The 18601-nt window shown below is 44.4% G+C and overlaps 1 protein-coding gene across 2 annotated transcripts in view; it reads left to right on the forward strand.

Moving 5' to 3' along the window:
• TWSG1 (twisted gastrulation BMP signaling modulator 1) overlaps positions 1 to 4224 on the forward strand; it is a 34404-nt gene extending 30180 nt beyond the window's left edge. For both annotated transcript variants that reach the window (XM_060310835.1, XM_060310836.1), the window contains exons 4-5: positions 3 to 269; positions 1752 to 4224. In XM_060310835.1, coding sequence (XP_060166818.1) covers positions 3 to 269; positions 1752 to 1933 — 449 coding nt within the window. In that variant the 3' untranslated portion in view covers positions 1934 to 4224. The remainder of the gene's footprint in view (positions 1 to 2; positions 270 to 1751) is intronic.
• Positions 4225 to 18601: the final 14377 nt, after the last annotated feature.

The raw sequence follows: 18601 nt of genomic DNA on the forward strand, positions 1-18601 counted from the left end.
AGGTATGTGTAATCCTCGAAACTACAGTGACACGCCTCCAACTTCAAAGAGCACAGTGGAGGAGCTTCATGAACCCATCCCTTCTCTCTTCCGGGCACTCACAGAAGGAGACACTCAGTTGAACTGGAACATTGTTTCCTTCCCTGTTGCAGAAGAACTTTCACATCATGAGAATCTTGTTTCATTTTTAGAAACTGTGAACCAGCCACACCACCAAAATGTGTCTGTTCCCAGCAATAATGTTCATGCACCTTATTCCAGTGACAAAGGTAACTGCCAAAGTTGGCTTTTTCTCTCTTGCCCCCCTCACTTTCTCTGTGGTCTGTGAAGCCTATATTAACACTTTCTTTTAGAGTAGCTTTTTGGTTTTGAGTGTGTATGGTCTTAAGTAAGTTCTGGACTTTAATAACCCCAATCCCTGAGTAAACAAGGAGGAGTTGTTCTCACAACTCCTTCAGACTTCTGGTGATAGAAGTTCTGTTGGAAAATAGATAACCAGGTTCTAATTTTGATATTTATTTGCATTATGCTTTCATTGTTCTTTTCATGAGATAGCAACAAGGCTGCTTACCTTATGCAGAGTTGTTCATCGTCAGGTAACATCCAGAGTGTCCTAGGAGGTAAGGTTTCTATAGTAGCATTAGTGCCACGAATGCTGCCAGGTAATCAGCTGAATTTGTTAATGAGCAAGTTGGTATTACATTCACCTCATTTCCAAGTGTAGCCTTACCCCAGGCAGTGCTCTGCAAATGAGTGCTGTTGGTCAGAAGGGACACTGAATGAGAGAGTGACGTGTACAACTTGGAGAAGCATGTTAAGGAACATTTATTAGTGAACACAGGTCATACCTTAACTTTGGAATGTAAAAGGCATGTAATTTTCATAATGTCTGTGATGTTTTCAAATTAAAGGCTCCACACAATTTCACTGTGGAAGAATAAGACAATTATGAATATTGCAGTTATTTCTTAAAATATGAGATGAGTTATATATAAACAGTATAATTTGTGCTTTTTTTTTTGGCTTTTTTTGTTGTGCCCTCCATTACAACCCTGTCTATAAAGTCGTATGAACTTTGGCCATCAATAGTAAAAGCAAAACAGCTTTTGTTGATAAAGAATAAGAATCCTTATTTCCTCTCAGGTTAAAGTACTTTATAAGACAAATTATAAATCTTGGGAAACATCAGAAATGTACCGAAATGTGTTTGCTACCACTTTCCCATTATTAAAATGTAAATAATCAACATGCTAGATATTAAATAATTCATAAATTTTTCTCAAAGGTTATTCAAATTCATGATCTAATAAGCAGGAAGCTAATTCCTAGAAACACCACCCAGGATAATTTCTAATAGCTAATGCTGAATTGTGCCACATTGCTAATCACATTGCATCATTTGAATTATTTTATTGTAAATTCTCAGTATAAATTTAGAACAGTGTTTTTCAAACTTGTTTTAGCTGGAGAATTCTCTCCTTATGGAAATCTTATCAGAAATGCCCAGATCCAAGTCTGACATCTGAGGAAGTGGTGAAGGAAGCCCTTTGTGTCCGAGCTGGAGGGGGAAACTCCCTTCTCAATGTGATTAACAGATGTGATCTTTTTTCCCCACACCTCACCTGTTGTCCTGGGCAGACTAGCAGCAAGAGAGCTAAGATAAATAACTGTTAATAATATTCAGCTAAGTGTTAAAGCCTTTCCTGCTTTTCCTATTTATTGTGCTAAAATCTTAATCTTTTATTTTTCAGAACACATGTGTACTGTGGTTTATTTTGATGACTGCATGTCCATACATCAGTGTAAAATATCCTGCGAGTCCATGGGGGCATCCAAATATCGCTGGTTCCATAACGCCTGCTGTGAGTGCATTGGTCCAGAGTGTATCGACTATGGTAGTAAAACTGTCAAATGTATGAACTGCATGTTTTAGAGAAGGAAATGGTATGCACGCCAAAGCAATTTAGTCAAGGGTATGAAAAGCTATTCAGTGATGTTACTGGTTGCACCCAAATGCCAGCAGGTTGGGAAGATGTGAAGAGTTTGGATTGAGTTACTTCTAAAGTATGACACATCCGGGATTGTGTTAAATTATGTTTATAACTGCTCTTATTGATCTTACTGCCCGCTGGTAGCGATAAACCCTTTCTTCTAAACACATGTACAGCTTTGATCACGTGAGAAGCAAGTGCATAGAGAACACCTTGAGAGAGGAGAGGTTTCTAACACAAAGCCTGGTGTCATTTTCTTGTCACATTCCAGAAGCCTTTTGTGTCGAAGGTTTACAGCATGTTAACATAGGTTATGATTTGTTCATTGTACTACTCCTAGAACACTGAGTTTTTAGAGTTGTTTGCCATTTTTCACTGTGCCTGGTATTATTTACCTGTTCTATAAGTAGGGTAGATATCCAAATATATCACCCTGTGTTCTCACCAAAAAATCACCGTAAAAAGCTTAATTTCAGACCTCTTTATGTTGGTTTTAGAAGGTAAATGCTTACAGTATTTTACAATTTAAAACACTTCCATAGCCGAATCCACTCTACGCTACACATACCGACAAAGCTGTAGGGAAAGTTTCTCCTCCTCCTCCATCCCCGGCCCAAAGTACTGCTGTAGGTAGTGATGAAGCATCTTTACCAAGAATTGCAGGGCACACCTATGAGGCTCTGTGAAATACACTGCTAGGGTATATAAGAAGGGAGAGCTTTCCTCTGACTTAAGGTACCAGCTTAAATAGCTCCAGGAAAGGGAAACCACTGCCAACCGGACTCCAGGGAAATTTTATGGAAATGGCAGGGCTGTGGCTAGCTGGACAGTGGGGATGAGGCTGCTCAGGCTTCGCGCCACGTTCTCCAGTGGACGGGTGGTTGGAGGGGATAAAGCAGAGAGTTCCAGGAATGAACGGGGAGGGTTGAAAATACCCGGTATTCTAGTGGAAGCAAACTTAAAACTACTTACATTCATTACGTTGTTATTTTGTAATCTTTCCTTTAGGTTTGTATATAGATCAGGTGTTCTTGTTAAACAAGGGTTATCACACAGTAGGAGGTTAAGACTGTGAACTGCCGCCCACCCCCGCAAAATTCCCTGTTCAAGATGACATTAACTCTAAACACACTTCAGAACATTTGGGCAGCTTTTTATATAATGTTTCAATGAAGATAAGTTTAAATAGTATGTGCCTTCCTGGTAATAAAATCTCCATCTTCAAGCATGAACCTGAAACGTACATATTTATATTCAGAGACTCTTAGCTTTACAGAATTACTAATTTCTCAAATAGTATGTATTTGAACTCTAAGTAACTTTTAGGAATACCTATTTGTATATCTAAATACTGTAGTATATAAAAATGAATAATGCTCTTTGTATTCATTATCTGGACAATGGTTAGTTACAAGATCATATGTAATATTATGATTATCATAAAATGTAAAGACTTGACACCTTTTCTGCTCTTTCAGATAACTCTAATGAACACTCAAGGTACTTTAGCATTTTAAAAAGTTGAAATTTAGCTCATGGATGTATTTTTTGGATGGGAAAACGTTGGGATGTCCTTTTCTTTTACCTAGAATGCCTTCTTGTATGAGTGCCTTGAAAACAAACATTAGCTCCCTTTCTTCATTAATACCTATAAAACTGAAGGTTTTCTTGAACTTACGAAATAATTTTAAGAAGTCTGCAGCCAGCTGCTTCATTTCAACTTTGCTGTTTTTCAGACTCATTTATACTTAGGAATAGAGGAATGCTTTTGTGTTTATTGACAACATACTTAATGTTTCCATAAATATGTCAACAGATTTTTTAAACTGCATTTATCTTCCTTTTTAGGTATTCATTATTAAATTTTAAAATGTAGTATCTCTTGTTGGGAGAATAATTTCTTGAACCATGTTATGTTTTAACTGATTTTTCTTTCCTCTATTTCTCCAAATAGAAATTATCCCTAAATATAATGGTAAGTTGTATATTCAAATTTTACTTAATTTTTTGTCTTATGAAGGGGTTAAAAGAAAGTGTTCGCCTAAACGATTCCATTTCCAGTTCTATAATGTACTTCAGGTTTTGAATAACAATATTTTTACAAATTAAAAGTATAACATTTGGGAAACTGATAGCCCCACTAAAATTTAGACCTTCTATTACCATTCCAAGCACAATTCACTTCTATACTGAAGCTCTGATTTAAAAAAAAAAAAAAATTAATCAAAAGTTAGGTTACCTTTCTTATAACTGGATCCAAAACATTAAATCTTAAGTCTGTAGGTATTATAAAAACCATATACAAAAGGTTCTTTCCTCTAGTAAGACATGTCCTTGCTTGTTGGTTTTCCTGTTTCCCCCATAACATCTAATTATTACTGAAACTGTACTCATAACAGTGGCACCAAATCAAATGATAATTCAAATGCAATGTCTTTGTTTACAGAGATGCTATAAAAGAGAGGCCTTCATTTAGAAATATGATTTCTAAAGTTTCAGAAAACAAAATTGATAAAATGTTAGAATATTTGAATAACTATTTATAAATCAGAATAACATCAAAACGGAGAAAAGGAACTAAGACTTCTGAAAAATGAGGTAAATATAAATAAGCCACATATTTAAAGTTTGTTTTTAATAAAATCTTCGTTGAAGATTTTTTAATCTATTCTGCATTCCCAAGACTTTATGTTTATTGTATTTTACATGATCTACAATATATAAAATTATGTATTTTTTTCTTTGGTTGTTCCTATAAACAAAAAAGTATTTTAATAAAAAATTAAAATGAGTGTGCCATGTTTTTGTTAACTTCGGCATAACAAACCAAAATAAGTTTGCCGTTTCTGTCTAGTGAGGTTATTGTTCAAGGGATCAGCCCAGGCATGCCTCCTCTCTGGACGTCCCTACAGAGTCTGCTGAAACAAACGATCTTTCACAGTTTGCTCTCTGTTTTTTCGTGGGCTTTATTCCAATATGGGGAAACCTTTGAAATGAAATACGTATCTTCTCCTTGCTTGCTCTGTGGGCCTTGTGATGCCAGCCAGCCTCACGAGAACTTCCTGGTGGTGGAAGGAGTCACTGAGAGAACAAGGTGGGAAGAGACTCCCGGCCGTTCCGCACTGACTCTCAAAGGGCAGTGTTACTGGAATTGAAAGCCCTCAGCTGTACACTCGTGAAATCAGTGTTATTTCACAGAATGTTTTGACATCCTAGTGGAGGGGGGATCTGGAGAGGGGAAAGTTCAAGAGGACAGGTTCCCCGCCTGAGTGACTTCAGGGATGATGGACCTGAGGGGTAGATTAGTTTCAAGAACGATAGTTCACTTGAGTTGGAAAGATGTTCTTTCCGAATGGTGGGCAGTCGTGTGGAGCCGAGGGGAGAGAGGGTCAGAGTTGGGGGTGGAGGGTGTCTCTGAGCTTGAGGAGTGAGCAGGGGCCAGACCATGGGCAGGCTGGTGCCCATGCCCGTCAGCTCCGCCCCCGGCGTTTTAGTCCATGGAGCCGGTGGGCACGCCTGCAGCCTGTGGTTTAGGAGTTACGGCTTTGAGCCCTTAGAGGTTTTTCCTAACCAACAGAAAATAAATTCATTTTACATCTTTTTATTTTGAAGTCTGTGCTGGAAGGATGGAGGCAGCAACAGCTGCAAGGTCTGGCTTGTGAGATGAGAACCCTCAGTGCAGAAGCAAAGACAGAAGAGACCTCTGCCCTCCCCCGGGCGTGCTGTGACTCGCAGAAGGAAGCTGGGAAAAATGCAGAAATGCCCTCATTTGACTGAAGGTAGCACAAAAGTTAGACACAGTCACCACTGCAGTATCTTTACAGCAGAAAGGATTATATTTCCTGCCCTCTCCGCTTACTGCTTCACACTGAAGTCGGGGTGGTCCTGTCCCAGGCGGATAGCAAGGCCTCTGTGCTCCTTTGCCCCAGAGGGTTGAGTTGCCCAGTAGGAGGTAGGCACACAGACAACCTGCTTTTGTTTTCCAGAAGCCTTACCTGCTCCCAGGGATTCTGCTGGGGGAAGGGGAGAGAGTGAGCGCCTTGGCAGCCTGAGAGTGAAGAGAGGGCCTCGGAAGAGGCCTGGACCTCCCTGGCCGCGGGGCTCTGCCAGCCTCCACTCTCCCTGGACGAGGCTGGAGCCCTGGGCGGGCCCGCAGCTCACACAGGGGGCCGGGCTCCTGAGCCTGCAGGTGCCTCTTTCTCGAGGTTTCAGCTTAGGGATGTGAGCAGCCCAGCCCTGGTTGTCCAGGGCACCCACACTGGCCCCTAGGGCTCTGTGAGATGCAGGACAGGTGACCGCCTCTCAGGCAAACGTTGGATGCTCTGGGGCTCAGAGTCAGACTTTGATTTAAAGAAGTAAGGAGATGTGACACGTGGTGCCCCGGGTTTATGGCCTCTCAGCCGCAGCCCTGGCAGCCTCGCTGCTCACACTACCTTCTCTCCTTCCTCCAACCGCCCACCCCCACCGCTGGCCCTGCCCCCTCAGCAGCACAACAGGTTCACTCCACCCTTGGGTTTTGCAGGAGCTGTTTCCTCTGCTGCACCAGCTCTTTGTGCAGATTTTGGTTCCTTGTTCTGACTCAGGTCTCAGCTCAGATACCATCTCCACCACCATTTCTAAAGCAGCAGCCCCTGCCTGTGACCCCCATCCTGTTCCAGTTTTTTAATAGGCGGTGACCCCCCAAAATGTCTACCAGCCTCTTGTTAATCATCTCTTCTCCTCAACTAGCGTTGGAAGCCCATGAGGGAGGGGACTTATTTCTCTGTTCATTGCCGCCCTAAACACAGTCCCCTGCACCCTGGAGGGCAGCACAGACTGTGTTATGCATGAATGAACTCAGTAGATCCTATCAGATTTCTGCTTGAAACGGTGGCTCCCCGTTGGACTCAGATAAAGGCCCAGCTCCTCAGCAGGCTCTCAGGCCCGCAGTCTGGTCCTGCTCACCCCACCAGGCCCACCTCAGGCCTCCTCATCTCACCCTGAAACAACAGAAAATCTGCACGCTAAAACATTTAAGTACCTGCAATTTTTCATTCGAGGTCAGGCAGTTAATATTCTGTACTTGCCTGACATGGGAAAAGTTCTTACTAATGTAATTTAGTAAATCAGTCAAGAAATAGTCCTTTAGCCAAAGTATGAAAAGAACTTTTCTGAAAGCCGATTTGACTCTCAAGCACTTGATATATTTTCTGAGGATAAAAAGATGTGCTTTGAGTTTTAATAAAGGGCATTATAAACATTCATCAACAAGGACTTATTCCTCAATTGCTGTATGTTGTACTGTCTGTTATTTTAAGCTTATTCATAATTCACAAAAGGGTAATGCAGTAATAATTTGTTATAATTTTTAATTTCCTGTATCCAGATAGATAGTAGGTGCTAAATGTGGGCAGCCAAAAAATTTAAGAACTTTGTTAGATCCAATACTTTGGCTGCAGGGAACTCAGGAAAGCAGGTTATTTATTTTTACGTCCTTGGTGTCAAGTACAAGCACCTATGTTGAATGTTCCTTCTGAGTCTGATCTTGTATTCCCTGCCTTTGGACAAAGTTCAGGATCGTGTTCTATATTTCTCTTAACGATTTTGGTTTTGCCTCTTGTTTAAGTGGCCTTTCCCCCTGGATTGTATCTGGAGATCTTCTTCCAGATACTGCTAGTAGATTCTTCAGGTTTGGGGTTTTTTTAAGAAAATAAATTGGAGTATTGGTAATTAAACTTTTGAAACTCATGCCTATGGGTATTTGGGGAATAAAGCACGTACTGGTAGAATTGATGGCTGAGCTGGTCTGGGGCACAGACCCTCGCTGACAGGAAGCAGCAGCGTTTCTGAGTGTTTTCGCCAAGGACTTTATTCTGAGGGCCCCTCAGCGTGTGTATGAGTCGGACGGTCAAGGACATCGGCGGTCAGTAAGGCAGCGGTGATACCACAGGTGGTTGTAGTAGCCAGAGATTTTGCCGGAGGAGCGTTCCAATGCGTTTAATTCCAGCGGTTGAACTTTTTATGTCTGGTTCACTCGTGGTGGCCCATTTCCACCTATGTTTTGTCCTTTTGGAGGAAAAGCTTGTGTGCATTCCCAGGAGACTTGGGTTGCTGGGGAGATTTTCGTTTGCTTCTGCAGCTGCTCCAGGGGGCTACCAACCGAGAAACCCTAGAACTATGTATGATATTCTACAATGTGCTTAAAACAGTAAAAGTTTATGTTCACATTTGCTTGTAGACAAATACAATATCTGGAGGGATTCACAGGAAGGTGGAAACCTTGGCCGCCTCTGGGCGGACAAACGAGAGGCTGAAGGACAGCGTGGGAAGGAGACCGTGTCATCACCTGAACTGTGAGCCATGAGCATGAGTTTACCTTTTCAAAAAATACATAACTAAAACTTCAGTTTCAAAAAAGACACGAACAGAAGTATTTTTCCTTAAAAAGTCAATTTTGTAGCACCCCAAAGCTGGGTCCCTCTCAGTGACTAGCTACCCAGTCTCTGGTAAACATGCTAACTAACATATGACGGAGACAAAATTGTGTGCCACGGAGAGTCTTGATAGTAACTGAAAACCCCCAAACTGTTGATCTAGTCACATTTTTTGATGGACGGACAATGACATATATTCAGTTCTCAAATTCTAATAAATTTCTTCCAAACAGGATCTAAGATTTGAGCGATAAGATTTTAGGACAGATAGTCCTGCGACTCTGTGTCTTTTCCTACCTGGGATTTACTTCTTCGTCCTTATAAAGGACTTGAAGAGTGTAAAGTGAGGCCACAGTATTCATTTAAACAGCCACGTCTCAACTTCCTTAAACTAATCAGAACCAACAAAAACATCAGCAAGAAACTCCAAACCTCGACTTTAAAATCCCATGAGAATGCTCTTGAAGAAGAATGTATTTGTGATTGAGTAAAGCACACTGACCTAGGACTGGCCTCCGCTGCCACGTTTACCGTCTGTGAAACTACTGCCTTCGGGGCTTTTCTCCATTCCCTGTTCTTCCTGCCCTGATGGTGGGGCCTCCATGACATTCTTGAGTTGGAATGTCTTTGCTCGTGCCAGTTTATAAAGAGTTCAGTACACTTGGCAGGACCCGGTGACCCGGGGGAGGAGGAAGCACCAGAGTATGATTGTTCTAAGGTAATTGTTAATTTATTAAAGCAAACCGTGCCTCTCAGAGTGTCTACAGCCCTCCTTTTGTGAGTTGTCTGAGTCGACCTACCCGATTTCCTCCCAGGGACCTTCTGACACGAGTGCAGACCTCGGAACATAGAGCTCGTTCCAGAAGGCCCTGGAGCACAGACTCTCAAGGGATTCCTGGGCCCTGGCAGGAGGCCAGGCAGGCTCCTGCTCCAGGCTCCAGAAATGGATCAGACCCCTTGAAGGAACACATTCTCTTATTGATCAGGAATCTTGAATGAAGTTGAAGAGGTGCAGGTGTTCGGCAACTCTGGAGACGAAATTCAAACTGCAGAGCCCCTGCCTTCCCCTCCGCTGCCCAGGGATGTGGGCTGCTGGGGGCCCCGTCCGCCATGCAGGTCACCTACAGCCCTGTCTTTGTGCCCAAGGCTCTCCCATTCTTTTTCTCTCTTTGATTTCTAGATGAAAAGAAAAACAAACATCCACTGAAAATAGGGGAAAGGAGAAAACTATTATGCATTTACTGCTTGATTTTCCTGATAATAATGGATTCGCAAAATGGATGGGAAAAAAAAAACCCATGATTCGATCATTTCTCAAATTCATATATTTCTCTTGAGAAATGGGTGCACTGAGTAGACAGGCCTGGCAGTCAGGGCTGGGGCTCTTCTGGATGCTTTCAAGGCCAAGCTAAATGCAGAGCAAGGCAGCGGCAGGAAGCTGGCCTCACAGCACGCTCTGCTGGCCTCTCTGGTGCGTGAGGGGGCATCTACCTGCCAGGTCCGGAGCCTGCGGGTGATGACTGCCCTCCGGGGGTGGTGCCACGGCACCATGCGGAGTTGCACCCCCCCCCATCATCCATGTTATAGTTAGGTTAACGTGTGTGCATTATCTGAGCACACCTGGAATTGCCCCACCGGTCACAGCGCTCAGAGGCCAAGTCACAGTAACCTCGGGACCTGGGTCCCTTGCTGGCTGGACCAGGGAGCACGGGTGTCCCAAAGCAGCCTGCTTCCCAGCAGCCGGTCTGATGGTGAGGTGGACCTCATGATGTGGACCTCGGCTCTTCTCTCCCGGGTGTGGGGACCAGGAGCTGCTCAAAGAACGGTGGCTCGCGGTGGGGCCTGACCGACAGAATGACGTCAGGAGGACCAGCATGGCCCGATGGGTCCTGTGCACGCCGGAATTGTGAAGGGACAGAAAAGGGTGTAGCAGGCTGGCCAGTCCGAAGGCATAGCAAAGCCTCCATGGCACAGGCTCTGGGCCTGCCTGAATCCAGAATGATCTCAGCCCCATGTTTTTGGCTTTTCCTGTATCCTTGTGTGGGTGTTTCCTTGCAACGAGAAATTTCAGTGAGTCTCTGTTCTTCACAGCCCCAAATCCCAAGTAATCCAGTGTTCTCCTAGTATTTTTTCTCTACCCAGATGTACCTGTGTACTTTTTCTTACAAAACCGGATCAGTGAAATGCTGTCTCTTTAAACTTGACAATATATTGTGAGAATTCTCATAAATATCACTAAAACTTCATAGAATTTCCTCACCAGGTACCCAGACTTCTGAATAGCTGTCATCACACAGCGAAGTCCGGTCCGCTGCCCTCCTACTGGAAAGCGTCTGCCACAGAAACCCAGCACCCAGTTGGGTGAAGTTGGCCCACCCGAGCCCATCCAGCCCCGGTCCTGGCCACGCCTGGCCCGCCTTCCCTGGGCCTCCGAGACTTCTAGCAACAGTTCTCACTGTCTCTGGCCAAAACCAATTTTTCAAGAGCAGAAACATATTGGAACTGTCAAAAGAACATGAAATGAAAAAAAAAAAAAAAAAAAAAACATGAAATGAGCCACAGAAAAGCATGAAGCATAACTTAAACAGTTCTACTTGTTCTGTGACATTTTAAAAAGAGCAAATCTGTCATCAAGGTAAAAAACTGAAACGGAAGCCGAGCACTTTGGTATCAGGTGCTTCACATGGTGAAGATGGCCGTAAAGCCAAACCATCTCAGTGGGCTGTCAAGTGACATGGGTCTTTCAAACAACAGGCGGTCACCCTCTGCCCATGCCTCTCCTGCCCCAGGGCCTTTGAACATCTGCTTCTGTAGCACCTTTGGTGGCAGCTGCACCTCCCAGGTGCCTTGGTGTCCCTGAAGCCTGGGACCCAAGAACCCTAATGCAGGGCGCCCCAGGGCCCCCTCAGACTCCGCCTGGTGGCCCTGTCTGTCCCGCGAGCCCTCGGCACAAGCTGTGTGGTGGCCTCTTCCCCTGCCACCATTGACCTGGGCCGAGCTCCGTCCTGATCCCTGCACTTGTGGGTTGCGGCCAGCATCGCTAAATGCCAAGATGCTGTCACCACCGGCACACTAAATGCCAAGATACCGTCACCACTGGCACTGTTGCTCATCCGTGTTTGTTCCTGACCCTTGTCCCTCTGGGATCTCTCTAGGGTCATCCAGAAGATTGGAGAAAACAAACCTCAAGGCTGTTGTGCTGGCTTTGTCCTCGGCTGTGTGTTTTAGGGACACGGCAGGAGAAAAAGAAAAGTTGCTCACTCCCCACTGTCTGCATCTGCACAGCATCCTGGTGCTCACACGGGTCACACAACTGTCAAAACTCACCCCAAAAAAACAACAACAAAAAACAAACCAAAAAAAAACTCATCCTGCTGAACACTGAACGCCTGTGCGTGTGGCTGTGTTCTTTATACCTTAAATTTTTTCAATAAAAAAGTGAAACCAGAGAGTAGCGCCACATAATATCCTGCCTAATAATATGAGGAGAGGATGCAAATAAATCAGCCTTTCCCCTGGGCTCCCTGAGTCGGCCGTTGGGCCCTGTGTCCCATCCCGCCTCTCCCATCTCTCACTTGGCTGACGTGCAGCCCGCCGGCTGCTCCTTCCGCCTCTGCTCCTCACACCTTCAACCCATCCTCCTCATGGCACACCCCAGGACCTTTGTACAACGGAAATATTTCCAAACTTCTCCTGGCTTAAAATCCACAGTCATGTCTCATCTGCTCCCTAGAGGATAACATCCAAGCTCCTAACGGTGCACCACCCACCTCCGTGTGTGGCCCTTGCCCACCTTGCTAGCCTCTGCTCTCACCCCTGCCTGGCTCCCATTTTGTGCTCCAGAAACTAAACTGCTTCCAATTCCCCACATGCCCTGCTTGCCTCCTGCCGGAAATGCCCTTTCCAAAACCACCAAATTAGAACTGGTGCCAGGAGAAACACACACTGTGCTTATGGGCTTCCAAAACAGCGGTCAGGTTTTATATTTTCACCTTGAATCAGGACAGGTACCCAGTTTCACCTGTGAGCCAGATGTGATGTGAAGATGGTGCCCCAGGCGGGGGTCTCAGGCCGTCGTTTAAGCCCCAGCTTTGCCCTTGACCGAATGCACGTCCTGCCCGGGTCACTGAGCAGGTCTGAATCTCATTCCCTTTTATGTAAAACCAGGGTTACAAGCACCCGCTGTAAAGGAGGAGGAACCCATGAACTGTTGGATGCAGCGAACTCTATAAACTTTTCAGAGACGCACAAATGGCAGCTTAAGGCGAGCTGCCTGCCGTGAGCACGGGGCAGGAGCAGAGCCCACAGTGGGGCCTTAGTGACGTTTTGTCAGATGGGTTCTGTTCGAGAATCCTGGGAAGAATTGTCTGTGGCTGGCTCTGGCATGTGAAACACTCTACTGGCTGCTCCATCAAACGCCGTAAGGATTCCTTCTCCAAGGGCATATTTCAGAACCTGGAGCGTCTGCCCCCAGTTATGGGTCATGGTAATGCCCATCACACAGACACAGTGTGCTCCAGCATAGACAGGCTGTGGGAAAAATTTAGGGCACACGGTGGACAGAGCGCTGGACACAAGAGAACCAGATTCTGAGCCCTCCTCTGTCACCAGCTTGACCTCCTGGTCTCAATTCCCTCACCTCCCAGGGCTCCACAAAACTAGTGCTAAGGGCCTTTCTAGTTCTTACATTCTGTATGTGGCCGAGGTAAAGGTGCAAAATGGGTGCTTTAGAACTGAGTTTTGATTAGCATCTGTCTTTAGGTGACTCCAGGATCAATCGAGCCACAAATATTAACTGATCTACAATTATAGTCCAATCTGGCCATTCTCACCATCAATGAAATATACTGAGCTCAGTCTACCAGTTCGTATGCTGATTTCTTAGGTGAAATCTCCTTTTCGTAGGACTAAGAGGTCCTCCGTTTAAAAGGAATTAGTTAGAAACAGTTACAGTCATTGCCTCTGGGGAATGGGGCTTGACTGGAGGGGGACAGGGAAGCATCATGTCAGATCTTCCGGACTTTGCTTTCTACCTTCTGAATTTTGTGTTTTCTGTTTATACCAGTGGTTCTTTAAAATAGTCACATAAGTAGTTACTGATGAAGTGACTGTATTCGGGACTTGCAGGGTGGGGGGATGAAATGGGACCGGCCATGTATGGAGAACTATTGGATGGGTGATGGCTACTCGGGGAGTTCCTTATACTGTTCTCTCTACCTTTGGGTATGTTTGAAATGTCCCGTAATGAAAATTTTAAATAGTAAACATTTCAATTTGTTGAAAAGCACACTAATGTCATAAACTGCAAGATTTTGCATTATTCCACCTTTTCCTTGAAAATTTTGTTATTGTAATAAAAACACACAAAAAATTCCTTGTAATTAATCAGCTAAATTATTCCATGAGGAATTAGAGTGAGAAACCAGGGATGAGACTAGAGTCAGAGGCCAGCCCCCACTGTAGATGAAATTTTGCATCCCCCCCAAATATATATGTTGAAATCCTAACCCCCGACTTGATGGTGCTGGAGGGGGTGCTTTGGGAGCTGATTAGGTCATGAGGGTGGGGCCCTCATGAACGGGGTTAGTGCCCTTGTAAAAGAGGCCCCAGAGAGCTCCCCCACCCTGACCACCATGTGGGGGACACAGCGAGAAGACAGCCATCTGTGAGCCAGGAGGCACCAAATCTGCAGTCACCTGGATCTTGGACTTCCAGCCTCCAGAACCATGAGAAATGAGTCTGTCGTTTATAGCCGTCTGCTCCGTGTACTTTGTTGCAGCAGCCCCTAATCCCTGCTGAGTGGCAGAGCAGGTTAGACGGTCACTTTGGGACACGAGCTACCCTCCCGCAACCTGGTCTGTGCCAAGGTAGACACTGTGTCAGTCTGAGCACGTCCTCAGACACCAGGACCCCTGTGTTACTGACTGAGCAAAGCACCTTCGTTTGGGGGCACTTTTCCTGTCTCACTGACTCTTCCTTTAGGGAAACGTGGAAGAGGTCAGGCCACTGACCACACAAGGACAGTAAAGAGGGGTCAGACAAGCACCATGAAGGGTGTTCTCCTCTCTGAATTGAGAAAATGGCTTTTATAACCACACACCTGAGCAAAAGCTTCTGTTTTCTGATTATCTGACAGTGAGTGAAGGAGTGTACATATGAACAAGGGTTTCTGGCATTGGGGGAACCACTGGAAAACCTGGGCTTCGATACCACTTGGAGCAGTTTCCCACTGCTGTTGTTAAAAATTACACCACAAACTCAGGGCTTAAAATGGCATAAATTTGTTCTTTTCCAGTTCTGAAGGTCAGAAGTTCAAAATCCATGTCAACGGGCCAAGGTCAAAGTACCAGCAGGGGAGGTTCCTTCTGGAGTCTGAGAATCCCTTTTCTTGCCTTTTTCAGTTTCCAGGGTCCGCCTGTGTTCCTGGGGGCTCACAGCCCCTTCCTCACCTTCAATGTGCCTCACTCCAGCCTCACAAGCTCAGATGGCTTATTTGAAAACAGTGGGTTTGACTCTAATATTGGTTTTCCTTTGGAAGACCATGTCCTTCAGGATTTGACACGTTTGAGAAAGAAGGAAATCCACATCCTGGGACTCCTCGTCCTCCTCTTTTCCCTCTCCTCTCCAGAAGCTTCAGCATCCCTTTGCTTCTCCCTGAAGCAGTGATCCTCAACCAGGGGAACGAGAGTTTCTTTCTGGAATGAGATCTGTCAGATTTATTTAGGAGAGAAATTTGTAAAAATGCAGATCAGGCTGTGACAGTATAAATCACAAGTGGACACAAGCCTAGGCCAGTGGGGGCCACTCCCTACAGTGCACGATTGCCTGGGTGCATTTATTGTTTGCTGGTTATATTTAATCTAACATGACTGATACCAATGTGTTGTGGATGACAGAATCGAGCAGGGATGAGCTGCTTCCGTCCAGGTGGGTGGTCAAGGCTGAGTTTGCCTATCCACACTCAGGTGTTTCTGTGGCCCACACACAGTTGCGTGGTTTGGAATGCCAAGGCTTCCTTTGAATTCAATGAGTCTGAATTCAGTGCTTTGGGAAAATTTTACTCCCTCAAAAGGACTCCACATGTCTCCAGGCAGGACCTGTACTTTTTGTGTGTCAAATAAAAGACACACACGGAACAGTGACTCTGGTTATCATGGTACCAAAATATGGGAGGGTGGGAGGCAAATTGTTATGATCCAACACCACTCTCCAACCAGGGCAATGCTCTTGGGTCAAGCATCCTTTCAAACTGCGTATTTGTGGGGCAAAAAAAGGAAGCTCCATTCAACAGCTGGAAAATTACTGAAAACCTGGACATTGGCACATGGCAAACAAAAAAAAAGAGAGAAAGAAGAACTGTTTGAAGTAAGAGGACAAAACAAATTTTGACCAGCTTCCTTGTTTAACAGCATGAGCCACCTCAGAATTTATGAGGTCCCCAAAACTAGGTTTGCATAATGAACAATCAGAGCATCTGTAAAGCAGCAAACACATGGAAATCAAGCAAAACCACATCTGCATAACAAATGCTGGAATATTGCTCTAAACAAAGGCTGGTCCCTGACACTTGATGAAAACCCAAGAATGCAGAACAGTGTGGGTGCTTAAAGCAAATGGCAAGATGGTGAACAACCTCAAGTAAGCAAGTCTTCCTTTTTAAATGCTTCCACCCCTAAATATGTTGTGCACATGTTGCATTCTTAGCCCAGGGAACTTGGCCATCCCTATGACAACCCCATGGACCACTGTGAGAAGCGTGAAGCCAGGGCTGTACGGTTGATATATCTTTTTTTTTGCGGTATGCAGGCCTCTCACTGTTGTGGCCTCTCCCGTTGCGGAGCACAGGCTCCGGACGCGCAGGCTCAGCGGCCATGGCTCACGGGCCCAGCTGCTCCACGGCATGCGGGATCCTCCCGGACCAGGGGTGAACCCATGTACCCTGCATCGGTAGGCGGACTCCCAACCACTGCGCCGCCAGGGAAGCCCCTGATACACCTTTAAAATGGCACATCGTGTCAGGTCTCTTTACTCTTAAATCTCTCCATGTAAGTGGCATATAATCAGACAGTCCTTTTTTTTTTTTTTTTTTTTTTGCAACATCTGAACATCTGATACAATTCATGACAATATTAAACTGGCTACATTTGTAAATCACTGATTCAGGCTCTTTTTTTTTTTTTCTTTTACTAAATTTATTTTATTCACCGAGTGGGTTGTGGGCCCTTGCCACTGACCCTGAGTGGCTGGGCCACCTAGACCGAATTTGCCTAGAGGGTGGGCTGTTGGATTCCTGCTTCCCCACCACGGTGATCCAGTCTCCTCAGAGCTTCTTGCACTTTTGAGAAGAAACAGCTCCTATATCAGATGTCTTCAGGGTGAGTAACCTTGTGAAAATGCACCTGTGCCTAAATTGTCTAATAACCTTGTCAGGCTTGTGGAGTCCCACCCTGGAGAGATAATATAATAGGTCACAGCCACTGAGGTACTCAGAGGATCTGGTTAGAGTCCCGAATCCTGGGTCAGAGTCCCAGGGTTTTGGGTTTGTCTGACTGTTTTATTGCTCGGATTGGCCAATAGGGGTTGGCTCTTGGATGACTTTAGCAAAACTTTATTAAACCTGATAGTAATGAGTCCCCTGACTCAGGAGATAAGACATTGCTCCTGTCTAGAAACATTGCCCTATGGAGGTGTCGGGTTTTCACCTGTGCCTAATATGATTGTCTAGTGGTATTGATACAGGTGTGTATTATTGATGGAACCAGACCTGATTACCTTGTTGGGGTGAGAAGGTAAAGGAGAAATGGGAGCTAGGAGAAATCGTCTCTTTCTGAATGGGTGGTCAGCATGGATTAAAAAGCATAGCTGTGTGTCTTTAGTGCCTTAATGAAAGGCAGAGATGAAAGAGAAACAAAACAGGTGGGGCAATGTTATTAGACATTTAAGGAAGGTTGAGATTGTAAAGGCAGTAACAAAACAAACAAGGATTTTATATAATTACTTTCAGTTTCAATAAAAAATACAGTAGTCATACTTGGCCTACATTTAGCCAAGTGTAAAACAAACAAGCAAAAAAATCTTCCAAACACAACAAAACTTGTTAAGAAAAATTTTAGAGGGGTTGTTGAAAATAGCTTCTAAATGGTAAAGAGGTCTAGAGGGTGGCCTGAGAAGGCTGAAGTATCTTGAAGCTGGAGACAATGTTTCTAATGCAGGTAATGTCTAAGAAGCATGTGTGTATGGAACTCTATCAGCAAGTTCAGTGCTTTGCTCTGTTTGTACCTGTCCTTTCTGGTAACAATACGGTTCTTTTTGCTATGTGCTTTTATTCTGTAAATTTTAACATACTATGTTCTTGTTCTGTATGACTTCCTACTGTAGATGGTATACTGGAGTTTTGAAAAAGAAAATTATTTTCTTTTGTAGTATTGCCTGGCCCCAATATCAGCTGGAGTCGGGGGAAAAAATGGCCCAAGAATGTGTCTTTGAATTATAATACTATTTTACAATTACACTTGTTTTGCAAAAGAGAGGAGAAATCAGGTGAAATCAGCTTTATCCCCATTTCTTACAAGGGACGAGCCTTTATACAATTGGACACATTTTGGGTTTTCCTGACTGAAAATTTTTTTTTAAATTTTATTAAAGTATAGTTGATTTACAATGTTGTTAATTTCTGCTGTACCGCAAAATGACAGGTATATTATATATATATTCTTTTTCATGTTCTTTTCCATTATGGTTCATCACAGGACACTGAATATAGTTCCGTGTGCTGTACAGTAGGACCTTGTTTCTTATCTTCACTGACAATTTTAACATTCTTTTGTATGAGCCAAACTCATACAAAATTGAGGGAGTTAAAATTGAACTGCTTAAGTGTGTATATATATGCGTATGTTTAAAAGGAAAGTTTGCTGGGAGGAACAAACATTGGCAATGGTACCAGAGGCCAAGGGCTCAATGGAGACCTTGGGCTGAGTGTATTCTACCTGGAAATTGCCCAGATGTCTAGATTATCTTGTCTGTGATCTCTGCTGGGGAGGTAAACTATTTTGGTCATCTACCAGGAAGATTATACCCGTACATGCTCAGAAAGGAAGTGAGGGCTTGAGTATTTTACCCTGTATCTTCCTGAGTTCCTCTCTCAAGTTCAACTTTGGGTCTAAGAGAGCCCCTCACTTTCTTCAGGGTGATACC

This window comes from Globicephala melas, chromosome 13, assembly GCF_963455315.2.
Source record: "Globicephala melas chromosome 13, mGloMel1.2, whole genome shotgun sequence".
Lineage (NCBI taxonomy): Eukaryota > Metazoa > Chordata > Mammalia > Artiodactyla > Delphinidae > Globicephala > Globicephala melas.